This window comes from Manacus candei, unplaced genomic scaffold (assembly GCF_025592945.1).
Source record: "Manacus candei isolate 608988 ecotype Guabito, Panama unplaced genomic scaffold, ASM2559294v1 h1tg000061l, whole genome shotgun sequence".
Lineage (NCBI taxonomy): Eukaryota > Metazoa > Chordata > Aves > Passeriformes > Pipridae > Manacus > Manacus candei.
In genome coordinates this window covers 6,511,701-6,524,575 of record NW_026138109.1, presented here as the reverse complement: position 1 = coordinate 6,524,575, position 12,875 = coordinate 6,511,701, and the positions used below count along the sequence as shown (strand labels likewise).

At 43.1% G+C, this 12,875-nt stretch overlaps 1 protein-coding gene across 6 annotated transcripts in view; it reads left to right on the top strand.

The window, feature by feature from the left end:
• UNC13B (unc-13 homolog B) overlaps positions 1-12,875 on the top strand; it is a 208,235-nt gene that overhangs the window by 156,710 nt on the left and 38,650 nt on the right. For all 6 annotated transcript variants that reach the window (XM_051804592.1, XM_051804591.1, XM_051804586.1 and 3 more), the window contains 4 exons: positions 444-578; positions 1,355-1,488; positions 2,399-2,484; positions 10,226-10,352. In XM_051804592.1, coding sequence (XP_051660552.1) covers positions 444-578; positions 1,355-1,488; positions 2,399-2,484; positions 10,226-10,352 — 482 coding nt within the window. The remainder of the gene's footprint in view (positions 1-443; positions 579-1,354; positions 1,489-2,398; positions 2,485-10,225; positions 10,353-12,875) is intronic.

Below are 12,875 nucleotides of genomic sequence, written 5' to 3'. Positions count from 1 at the left end.
ATTTTAAGGCATATGAGTGGTCTTCAGCAAGACTTTCCAGATCAGATGTTATCTGCTCAGCTGATCTGTTGCACATTTTTCCAATGTTGGGAAAGATTACTCGCTGGCTTCGTAACAAAATCCTATAAATTCAGCAGAAATTGCGTGTTTGGCTCAGATTATACACATATCAAGCCACATGATCTGTCTCTTTTGAGGAATCTTCCTTGGCCTTTCAAAATCTGTTTTTATTCTGCAAATGGTCCAATGGGGAGATAAGTGTCATCGGTGCTCTTTGATGCCTGGGGAGAGTGACCCACTTGTGGCTTCAGGTCACCGATAGCACAAGTCGCTGAAAGCAGATCCACCAAGCCCTGGGTGGTTCCCAAACCGGCGGTGTGTTCCTTCCCCGTTTGATTTATGAGCAGTTCTTTGTTTGACTCTCTTTGTTGTCTCCTTGTCAGGTCCAAGAGCTGCAGAGCCCACCCCGAGCCAGCCAGGTAGTGAAGGACTGTGTAAAAGCTTGTCTCAACTCCACCTACGAGTACATTTTCAACAACTGTCACGAGCTGTACAGTCGCGAGTACCAGACAGACCCTGTGAGTAGCTGATAAGAAGGCTGAAGTCCAAGTTTCTGATTTTCTTAAGATAATAACGAGAATACTAATTGATACAAAAAGCCAACACAAACAAAATTACGTGACTTGTTATCTTCTGAATGCACGAAACTTGTAATCAAATAATGAGTGCTAATTAGTAAGTGGAGGATGATAATTGTTTTACACTAATTATGATGCATTTTGCCAGCCTCAGCAGTTACTTGTGAAGGGAAGGTTTGATGTAGCTTTGAATGAGCAAAAGCCAATTAGAGCAGATGTAGACTGATCCAGGAAACTTTAGCATATATAAACCCCGAGCAGTGAAATTTTACCTTGTTTTCTAGCAACCAGTATCCTGCACTGGGTTTAGGAGGTGCCTCTAGACACAAACTGTTTTCAAATCCATAAAAGTTCCTCCAACCACTGTGTAGTAATGCACACACAATGTGTCAGTGTGGATATAGTCATCAAGCAGGTGCCTAGAAAGCAAGTATTTGGAATAAGCTTAGGGAAAATAATGTCTCAGCAGGTCTTCTGGAGCCTGGCCTGCTCTTGGCATGGTAAATGACAAAACAGTGATTAGTTGGGTTTGAGGCCACCAGTAAGCAACATGGTTTGGCATGTTTACTGTGTTTTGCATTAGATCATGCAAATTACCAGCAGTCATTATTAGTTTTAAGCTCTTCAGAGAAAGGGCCCACAATGATGATCTACATTTGCCAGCTTTTTCTGTCCAGTTAAAATTTATGCTGTTTTTCCAATGGCTTCCTTCCCAGAACAAAAGTCAGGACCTTCCTCCTGAGGAACAGGGCCCCAGCATCAGGAACCTTGATTTCTGGCCCAAGCTCATCACTTTGATAGTTTCCATCATAGAAGAGGACAAGAATTCCTATACCCCAGTCCTGAATCAGTAAGAAACTTCCATGTCCTGTGTGGCTAATACTAGTCTGCGTGTGCTCTGCTTTATTTGTTGAGCTGCTTTCTATCTCTTCTGTCACTTGTGCATTTATAGAAGTACTTATCTTGTCTGTCTGTCTTTCTGTCTTATCTGTCTCTGTCTTTATAAATAACTCTTTTTGATTGGGATGGAAGAGTTTCAAAAGGTTCAGTTACGCTGGCGTTCGAGCACAAACACCCTGATTATTACAATCCTGAACTCAGGGAGGCACCTGAAAATGGGGTGAGAGTTCTTTTGTTTTTTTCTGATGTTGAGCAGTTCTGGGGTGCACGTTAATGCACACAGTGGTGCCATGGTGCCTTACACTGTGATTTAGGAACATGGTGTTCATTGCAGCAGTGGGAGATTGCATTGGGTGGAGTTGGCACAGCACTGGAAAGGAACCTGAAACAGGTCTGTTTAACCAGTGACACCACTCCAACAGTCCCACAGGGCAGGAGAGAGATCTGACAAGGTATTATACACGAACAGCTGGATTGTGCCCTAATGATCATTGATTTAACATAATAATCATTCATCTGTCAGCCTAGTAACCCTTGAAAAGGAGAATGAAAAAAATAGACAAGGAAAGGGAAAAAGGTACAAGGGCATTGAGATCACATTCCCAGAATTATTTTATGCATCTCTACGCAGAATGACATCCAGGACCTGGCTTTTTGAGTTAAAACCAGTGTAGTTTTCAGATTACTTAATCTATGCCACAGAGTCCAGTTCACAGTCTCCAGTTTTCACCTGGACCTTTATCTAGGGTGAAGGAAGTTCCGTAATGTTGAGCTTTTCATCACATAGTGTAGCTCAGAGCTGAATAAAGGAGAGCCTTTTGCTCTGCCACATGCCAAAGTTTTTCCGAATGTCCCCTCAGGTTTCCTCAGGAGCTTGCAGTTGGGAAGATCAGCGCAGAGGTGATGTGGAGTCTTTTTGCCCAGGATATGAAATACGCCATGGAAGGTAAGAGAATGTCTCACTGCTGCTAGTTGACTTGTTGCTGATCTCTTGTTCTCCATCCATTTGGTGAAAATGAGGCCTAAGCACAGGAGTAGCAGCACTGTTTGGAGCAGTGGTTCCCAGTGGTTTGTTTGTGCACAGCTGCTTTATGGGTGAGAATTGAGGCCGAGATCTCCATGAGCTCCAGACCTCTGAGTCAGGCTGTGTTGCAAGCTGTTTATTGTCATCCCAGCTGGTTTGAAATCAGAAGTGCTCTTTGACCTGAGGTTACGTTGGCTTAGATTAGCAGCCAGCAGCAGCTTCATTCTGCAGTGTACTGTGGTAGAAAGGGTTGAAAACGTAGGCAGACTCTGGGTTTTGTCATAGCTCTAGTTCCCTGGATAGTACAGCATAGATGGTCTAAGCCATTGGCAGAAAGATGCTGTTAAAACAATTCCTGCTGCAGACATTTTGAATTAGTCTTTGCATAATTCCACCTCCTAGTAGGGAAGAAATTTTACTGTTTCTGAAAATGAGTTAGACATGCAAAGCCCAACAAACTTCCAGAAAGGAATTCTGCTACTTGCAGTACTCTTCAGGTGGTTGATTACAGTTTCTGAACTTGATTTTAGTTCTATACATTGATTTGCACAATCTAATCATCTTTTTACAAGGTTCACAGAGCATCCAGCTCCCGCTAGCTCTGCAGCTGTGGTAGCAGTTGCTTTCTCAGTATTTTGTAGGGTTCAGCTTTATGATCACCTGTAAGTTGCTATTATGATAAAAGAGAAGGGCTGGTGCTGTCTGTGGCATGTTAGTGTCTGTATTCATATTCCAAACCCAGGTCAAGCTGCTGCTTTTGGTCACTCACAAAATTTTGCTCAATCCACTTGTCCCTAGTTTGATTTGAGCTTGCTTATAGAAGTGACGGCCTATTAGACTCTTACTTCAAGTTGCTAGAACAAAAATGCTGCCTGTAAGAGAGTTTCCTCCATTTTGTTCTTCAGAAACAGTCTGTGGGGTTGCCCTGTAAGTGAAGAAGGTTGACTCAATTTATTGTATTAATCTCTGTCAGTGCAACAGAAGTAGAGACTGTGCTGTGGGGGGAGGCTCTTTGCCAGCTGTAGGCTTGAATTCAGCAGGCTGCAGGGCTGGATGAAGTGTTCTCAATTCTGTTAGGAACTTTTTATATATGCCTGTACCCCACAGTGCCTTTGTCTTGTGAGGTCATGCTGATATAAGAACAGACACTGGGAAGAAGGACTAAGACTTATTGTGTTGAAGAATCTCTTTTATAGGGATTGTCACTACTTGCTCATATGTTAGAGATGAGGCAATGGTGATAATTTCATGTTATCTTTCCCTAGAAACTGTTTGCTCCTGCAAACCATTTTAGGTCCCCTTTCCGTTTTGTTCTTATATAGAAGGGATGGAGCACCTCTCCTATGAAGAAAGTCTGAGAGAATTGGGATTGTTCAGCCTGGAAAAGAGAAGGCTTCCAGGTGACCTAATTACAGCTTTCCAGTACCTGAAGGGAGCCTACAAGAAAGATAGAGAAGGACTTTTTAACAAGAGCATGGAGTGACAGGACAAGAGGGAATGGCTTCAAACTGAAAGAGAATATGTTTAGGTTGGATATTAGGAAAAAATTTTTCCCTGGGAGGGGGGTGAGGCCCTGGAACAGGTTGCCCAGAGAAGCTGTGAGTGCCACATCCCTGTCAGTGTTCAAGGCCAGGTTGGATAGGGCTTTGAGCAACCTGTTCTAGTGTAAGGTGTCCCTGCCCATGGCACAGGGGGTGGAATGAGATGACCATTATGGTCCCTTCCAACCCAAGCCAGTCCATGGTTCTATTTATTCCTGCGTGCTTGCCTTCAAGAATTTATAATGCAATTTACTCTTCTAACTGTTGGAAGTGTCCTATCTTCCTCCTTTATCTGCAGCCATGAGATCTCTTGCTTACTTTCCTAAGATTCCCTTTGCCTGTTGCATCCAAAATGCAACTGTAAAAAGGTTACATGTGTGAATTTGACTGTCAAAGGGGACATGACTTTGACTGGGGGTTTTTTGTCTTTTTAATGACTTTATTTGATTCCATGTTCGCATGGCCTCCCCGGTTTTCTCTGTTCAGATCTCATACCATGTCCCCTTTGACTCTGTTCCCACTCATCAATCTGGGCTTATTTTACCTTTTCCTGACATGCTTCTGGTCACTTTTGAGCTTCTTAAGACAAGGATTGGTATCATGTTTCCATCCCTTAGTTCCTCAGTGCATAGCAAATACTAGCTGGAAGACCATCCCTCTTCAAAATATTTATTGGTGACGAAAATTGACACAAAGGTGGCTGATGGACAGGGGAGGATTTGCATTTTGAGCAAAAGTTGAAAAACTGCATGGTAATGTATTTGTACTCTAGTTGTGCAAGTTATGCAGGAGGGTTGGACAGCAGTAGAGTCAGCGTTGGGGTGTGTCTCTTCCAAATATATTTTCAAGAAATCCTCAGGGTGCAGAATTCTATTTGAGGCAAGTGTGATTCCTCACTGCCTTGCTCTCCAGAAACTTGTGAAGATAACCTTTAGAACAAGCTCTACAATAATTCAATTATAGGCCTTACTAGATATATTTTAAATACAGGTGATTGGATTAACTGAGTGCATTTTTTTTAAACTAGGGGAAAAAAGGGATTAAAGGAAATTGATTGAATGATGTGAGGGATGATGATTAGATTTGCTGTCCTTAGCTCTTGGCTCTGTCATTTCTCAGGTTCAGTCACTGATTGTTTTACCAGTTTAACTGCACTAAGAGTTTCATATTCCTTTTGCCAGTTTGTGGCATAATCCCTGGGTGCATTTCTGGTGCACTCCAAGATCTATATGCATCAAGAGCTCTCTTCAAGAAAAGCTAATCTGCTTTGTGGAGATATGTGCACATGAACCCAGACTATAACAGTTGGTCCTAACTTTCTTCATGGTGTTTTCCCTTATGTTCTGTTCCTAAGTTCTGGATCACATGAGCTCATTCACCTCACCAAGTGGTAAGTTCATGCTCCTTGTGGAGCTTGTAGGTGTGAGTAGATGAAGAGTTTAATCTGTTACCCATAGTTTTAGCACTCTGGATGTAGTTTGTCACACTAGCTTTAGTGTTCTGTAGTCTAATGCCAGCATTAAAACAGATCTGCAAAGAAGACTTGAAAGACCATACTGCTGCTGTAGAAATGGAGAGTATGTGCTGTAGGGAGACTCCTGTTCTGATCAGCCACTCCAGTTTTTGGCAGTGCCTGATGCACTGAGCAGTTCTGGGAAATAGCCCCTTTGCTGGGTCCCAGGCATTAAGATGTAGATAATGTCTCTTGAAGAGTAGCTGCTGAGGTAAGAGCTCCAGTTCACATGTGACTCTATTCCTTTCCTCCTGGCCCAGGTGATGCTTGAGGATCTCTCGTCCTTCCACTCTGCAGTGTGAAGTGTTTGGAGTAGAAAGAGTGCAGGCCTGGCTGCATAAAACTGCCCCCTGCCTCCTTCCAGCCTCATACTTCCACACTGCTCTCCAGGATGCAGTGTGGAGGAGAGTTGGGAGGCTCAAGTGGGAGATGGTTTCTTTGAGCTGGAGAGTAGTGCCTGACTGTGCGAGTTGCTTTCCTTTTTCCCCATCATGCCTTTCCCAGCTGGACTTTAGCCCCATGTGCACCCACGCAGCCTGTGCAGGACAATGTATAAACTCTAATTTATACCTAGAATACAGGGCTGAAGGGCTTCAGATGCAGAGTTCATACCAGCCTGTGGATGCTACACCACATGTCCTTCGGACACCTTCTGTAGGGTGAGACTGCTGATGTGAGAAATGTTCAAGTCATAAAAGTTAAACACCTATTCTCTATTTAAAATGTGTTCAGGAACCGGTAGCAGTCATCAGGCAGCAGCGTGTTTGACTGCTGAAAGGCAAGTGCACTGCAGACAGATCTTATGCCTACAACTCTCCTAAGGAGACTCAGCATCTGAGACACAGCAGAAGCTCCAGGATCTACCCTGCTTCTTTTCTTTCTTCCCTAAAGCAATGACAATTCAAAGCACCATTCACAGCAGAGCTGGCACTTGCCTGTTTACTGGCAAAGGCAGTACAGGACAAGTCTTTGAGAAGTGTCCTGTGTTCCCCATCAACCCAAGAGTGAAACAGATCAGATCATCATGTGTCCCAGACTTGGCAGGATCATGCTCCCCTGGAGTCACTGTAGTGTAGAGGATGATTTTCCAAGTCATACAGTTGGCACCACCTCTGGGACACTGACTGGTTAATTGGAGTTAATAGTTTTCTCACTGTCCTCTGTGAAACCTCTGTGGCCCAGAAAGCACAAACACCTCGAGCAAAGAGGCTTGTGCTCTTCCCTTATCAGAAAGGCCTTAAAAGACAGTAATAGAAAATCAACATCATCCTTGACAGCACCATTTTATCTTAGTTTGGACACATCAGCATTAGGAGAGTTGCAAATTGGAAGTGTCTTTGATAGGAAGAGAGACTGAGCAGACTTGGCAGGCAGGATTGAAATAAATCATTCTGCCACTTTCTCACTTCTAATAAGAAGAAGGGGATCAGAGGCACACACAGATGCCATCTGTCTAAAGTGTTGATGCTTCAACAGCCTTGGTACCTATTAGAGTTTCTTTGCAGAAATTTGGCATTATTTGCTGGAAATTAACCCATGAAAAGTAGACTAACAATCAGGAAACATAATCTGTGGATTAAAGGATGTGGTGGAAGCACTGTTCTCTACCTGAAAAAATAGAACTGGATGTGACGCTAGAAAGTGTGCTGCTAGGGAACAGTTACCTATTAATGCCTTAATAACATGGCCTTGGTGACCCTAAAAGCTTTTCTCCATTGGAGGCTGTTTGCAGATGAAATCTGGTGAGGAAATGTGTGAGACTTACAGAACCCTGTGGTCTTTCCAGGATAAAACACAGTAGTTGCTGTACAATATCTCTGTGCTGTTCTGCTGCTGCTGCCACTAAGCTCTTTAAAAGCCAGCAGGTTATAAAGCAGCACAGAAATGTTCTAAGACTGATGGCTCCCAGGACCTTCACTTTACCTTTTCTAAAATGGGCTTTCAGTGTATGCCTCTGACTGATGTGTTTCCATGTCACCTTCAGGTAGTCTTAAACATTTCACCTTGTAAAGGAAGCAGCTTATCAAAACTGTGCAGGGTCCACTGAAGGAGGGAAGGCAGATGGTGTGAGCTGTTGGGAATGAGGGGGTTTTGGGTCTTTGTTGGCTTTGTCCTCCAGAATGTTTGAGCTGTTATAGTTCACTTTTGTCTTTTCTCTGTCACAAGCCCCACCTCTCTTTCGCATACGTAAAGTTCTCTTTTATGGTGGTAAGACCTCTTCTTCTTTCTTTTACTTTCCTGTAGTTTATGCCCTTAGTGTCAAGTGTCTCCTTTAGCACTTAGATGGCCAGGTAGTCCTAGTAGCAGTCCTTGGGCTTAGCTTCTGTGGCTGCTTTGCATCTTCGTCTTCTGCAACTTAGAAGTGTTTTAAACATTCTAAAAACAGAAAAAGGCTTGAATTGCTTGCTTTTAGTGCACTGCTTAATTTTGAGGAACTAAGTCTGATTTAAGTCCTTTTTGTGTCCAAGTCAGACCTCTCCTTTGCAGGAACAGCACCTTCCCCATGCAGAAATAGCAGCTGGAGGCAGCGCCTGTCCAAGTTAATGAAGTTATAATTGTCTGTTGGTTTCCTCAGTCACAGGGAACAAAGCAGGCACAGTTATTGCTCTGTTTGCGTCCAGATCTGTGGAGAGAGTTTGTATTTTCTTCTGCAGTTGCTTGAGGGATGTCAGCAGTTCATACACTGAGTATACTCCTAAGTGCTGAAGAAAGATACAAGATTATTGATATAAAACAGGAATGGACTTTCCACAGCTCCAATACAAGCAAATTCACTTTGGAGGGAAATGGACCATAGTATATGTAATTTGTCCATTGAACCATTACTCCTGGGGACTGTGTCTCTCAGATACTGGGCATTCCACTGCTTGGCAGTTGCCAAGGCTTATGGAAAAATTCTGAGTGAAAATTTCTCTGGATTTTGTGTTTTCAGTTGCATAATTCATACTTGATGTGGACCTTCTTCTTGTGCAGGTTGATGAAGCTTCAAGAGAGATACAGAAGTTTCTCAGTGTTTTGAATTATTTGCAAGAATTCACATTTACATGAAAATAGATGATGATAATGATGTAAGATAAGCTTGTCTGTCAGGTAACTGATTAGAAAACTACAGCCATTTTGCATCATGAAGATGTATCTTCCCCTTATGAGTATCTGTAGCATGTATTGCTCACATGTGCACAGATCTACCCAGCTACTGGATACCTGTACTGAAGTCCTAGATTAAAGCTATTCAAAGTTAAGAAAAAGACTTCCTCTTTTCAACATAGCTGAATCCTGTCTGCATGTCAGCAGTGATGCCCTTGGAAAGTTACATCAGTAAGGAGGTACCCACATGTAAGATAGGAAGAAGAGTCTAAACTCAAATTCTAAGGATATAAACCTGAGCCTGAGCTAAAATCATGTGTGTCTTAGTATAATATCTCACACTGTAGACATGGACTAGCAGCGTGCTGTGGTGCTAGAGTGAACAAAGAAGCTTGGCACAAAGTGTATTCCTGCTGGGAGGCCTGGCAAACGAAAGAGATGGATATGGACGGGCAGCACTGGGTAGCAGAATTGATCACCTGATAACGCAGGGTCACAGTACAGACAAAAGCCAGCTGCTGAGTCCTCATAGCATCATGAAAAAGGAATTAATTTTAATCTTTTCAAGGGAGATTTTGAAGAAAAGCAGCGCAGTACAAGGAGCTGCCTGTGTAAGCACATGAGGGGTGGCTTGGGAGAAAGCGTTTGGGAGAACTTAACAAGTAGTTTAAAAACAGGGATTGTGGGCTGATCAGAGGTGGGAGTCAATTGCTGAAAGATGGTAGTGTGGACGTAGGCTGTGAAGGGCCTTGAGAGTGAAGACATGGTGAATACATTCCTCGTGTTAAGTAAGAGAAACTGTGATCTAGGGAGTTAAAATGTAGGTCTGAGTATGGCCAGTGCTTCAGCAGTGTAGGTGTGTGGGAAGGGTCATGTTGTGGAGGTATGTGCATTACACAAGGAAGAACTGTGTAATTGTAATTGTTCCAACATTGTCTGGGTACAAAAACATTAGGAAACCTGGAGGGAGGAAGAGGCTCAACAGCAGACACTGCCTTCTGGAAAAGAAGTATCATTAATTTCTCCAAACTGGGGATCCACCTCCTGTGTAGCTCGTTTGGACTTGCTTGTGACTCATACTGTCAAACTCTTGGTGCTTTCTGCTCTTGTCTCCTACGGGATGTAGTGTAACCTGTTGGTATTGCTTTTGTTTGTATCTAAGAATGAACAGATTCACTTGCCTTGATTTTTCCTCTGCAAAGATGGAATCTCGACTGTGATATGTTAAATGAAAAGACCATAAGAGATTCGTCTGTTTTTATTGCTTTGACAACCAAAAAAATCTTCAGCAAATGGAAGTATTAATTAGAGCTACAGAAATAAACTCCAGAGCCCCAATGGTCAACCTCCAAGAACCCCTGCTTGCTGCCAAAATTCTGTGCTGTGAAGATTTTATGTCTCTATAGATGCTTCATACTCAAAACATTGCATAGTGCAGATGCGCTTTATAAAACCTTCCTGTGCCTGATGGCAATGACAGTGGTAAATTCAGACTTAACTGCTTATTTTTCCTTCCTTACAGAGCATGAGAAACACAGGCTGTGTAAAAGTGCGGACTATATGAATTTACACTTCAAAGTGAAGTGGCTGTACAATGAATATGTTCGTGATCTGCCTGCCTTCCAGGGAAAAGTGCCTGAATATCCAGCGTGAGTGTATTATGTGTCCTTTAGTAAATCCCCACTATCTGTCTCCTTGTGTTACCTTGAGGGTAGGGGGATCATTTGGTTCTCCTGTAGCTGCCTTCATGATAACAGCATTTCTTCATTCCTGATGTTCTGTGCTTTTTTATGTGCATGTTTGTCCCCTGTGGTGTTCTGTGCCACTGCCCCAATCCAACTCAGTCCCTTATTGTACAATATCTCCCAACATTTCTAAAGCTTTAGCAATGGCATGGGCAGTCTGTTAAGTCAGTCTGTGCCTGCAGTGTGGGCTTCAGTCAGTTCTTGAACAGCAGATGTAGGCTTACATTCTTGTGTTTGTAGGTACAGGTTTATGTGTTTATACTGTATGCCTCCGATTACGGATGTCCTATGTGCACACTACAGGATTTGTAAGATAATGTTTTCTATTTTTTAGAAAGACGGGGTGGTTTACCTGGAAACATCAGATAAGCTGTTCCTCTTGAGCTCGAAGCAGTTTGTAACTTTTGTTTAACTTTAAAGGAGCAACAGTAGATTTCAGACCTGGAGAAGGTGTATGAGCCCAAAAGGGAGCAACCCAGACATAATGCTGTAGCTAGAGTTCCTTGCCTAAGGCAAGAGCAGGTATCCTGTGTCTGACCAGTGTTTTAACTGGTTTTCAGAGGCTTTCAGTGATGGTTGCACCACATCTCCTTTTTTCCTGTGCTTCACTGTTACCCCTCCATTGGTTTGGGGGGTTTAACACACTTTCCTTTTTCTCCCTCAATCTTTCTTGTTTTGATTTGAGCTTGTTATAGGCTGGGCATGGAGAATAAATTGTTCCTGCTTTATAAGACTAAAATGCTCTGCTCATGTCTCTTCCCAGTCTTGTGCTGGTTCTTGTTTCTTCCCAGCTTTCCTTGTAAGGGAGGTTTACTCACCTCTTTCCAGCTGGTCTGTGTCTGAACATACAATACCCAGCCTTAAATATCGATGTTTCATCTAGACCTTGCCTTGCATTGCCTTGCAGACAGTGCTGCTGCTCTCTGGGTTGACAGCAACCCTTTCTTTTATCTTTTATTCAGAATTATTGTTGACTCGTGGTGCTTCCAGTGGGCCACAGGCCAGCCCACAGGCACCCTCAGCATTGTGTCCTACCACGCTGCTGTTCCCATCCTGTACATGACTGTTCACTTCTGTCCAAATGCAGCACTTTGCACTTGTCCCCCTTGAAAAACACATCGTGCCTGGACTCTGTTTCCAGTTTGGCACTTTGAATTCTCCTCCCATCCTGTTGTGCATGCGGTCCCTCAAGCCTGGTGCCAGCTGCATACTAATAAGACATGAGGCAATTGGCATAATTGCTCGTCGTGGGCTGTGGGCCTTGATTAACAAACCAGGTCAGCAAGAGGCATAAACCCAGTGAACAGGGTGCTGGAATGGCAGTCTCAGAAGCCTTGTTCTCTTTGCTGTGCCTCTGAGTCTGGGCAATCTCAGGCAAGCCATCAGACATTCTTAATCTCTCTTTTTCTCCTGTGTAATCGGGATAATGATGCTCAGTTTTGTTCTGCAGACTTCTGCAGTCTGTTCTGCTTTGCTGCCCTTTGTGGTAGAGCTTCAGTGCTCATGTGCACTTGCAGCCAATGGCTTTGTTACTTCACTCTTTTATTTTAGAACAATAGGCACATTGTCACACATAGGTGATGTTTATTTCAACCATAACCTTCACCTGTCACAAAATATCCCCTTGATATCAATTACAACTACGTGCTCTTGTCCTTTGATTTGCTTCATCACTAGTACTTTCAGTCTTGAAACTTCCTTAAACAAAGGAGTCTACACATCAGGTTTGCACATCAGTAAACTCTTTAGGTGAAACTAAATTGCTGCTGTCCAGACAACAGTTGGGTTGTCTGACTTCTTGTCAGACAAGAGGTTATCCACAAACTCGCTTTTCATGTTGAAACTATGAGAAACCATGTTTCTGATAGCCTTGAGATATAATTGAACAAAGTGAAGGCTCGAAAGAATTGAAGCTGAAGTTTTTATACTCCCTTTATTTTCTGAAATTCAGCAGCAGTTTCTGAAACGGAAATAGCTATGTATCTGGGAGTGAATCTTCAAAACTTCCTCTCTTCAGCTTTTAGCTGCCAGCTAACCTAGCTTTTTAGATGTGTAAAATAAGTCTTCTGTGTTTTGTTTTAATACTGATGTTAGCATGCAGCTAGCATTGTAGCTGCCCTCTCTCTGGTGAGGGAAGGTATTCCTTCCTTGAGATCCTGTTGACTTATCCCAGATCTCTTCATCAAACACAGTATTTATTCTTCTACTCTTTGGAACCCTGCCTGCCTTCTTGCCTCAGCACTTGCCAAGACCCAGAGGTTGTTCACCGGATACCCACAGCAAATGAACAAGATGAATTCACCTGTGAAGTGTGACACTGCAGGAGCCATGCTCATGGCCAAGCTGAAATGGTGGTGTTTTGTGTTACCTCTCTGTTGTGCAGCCAGCAGAGGTAAATTTCCATTTAGTCCCAAAGTGCTGCTCCCT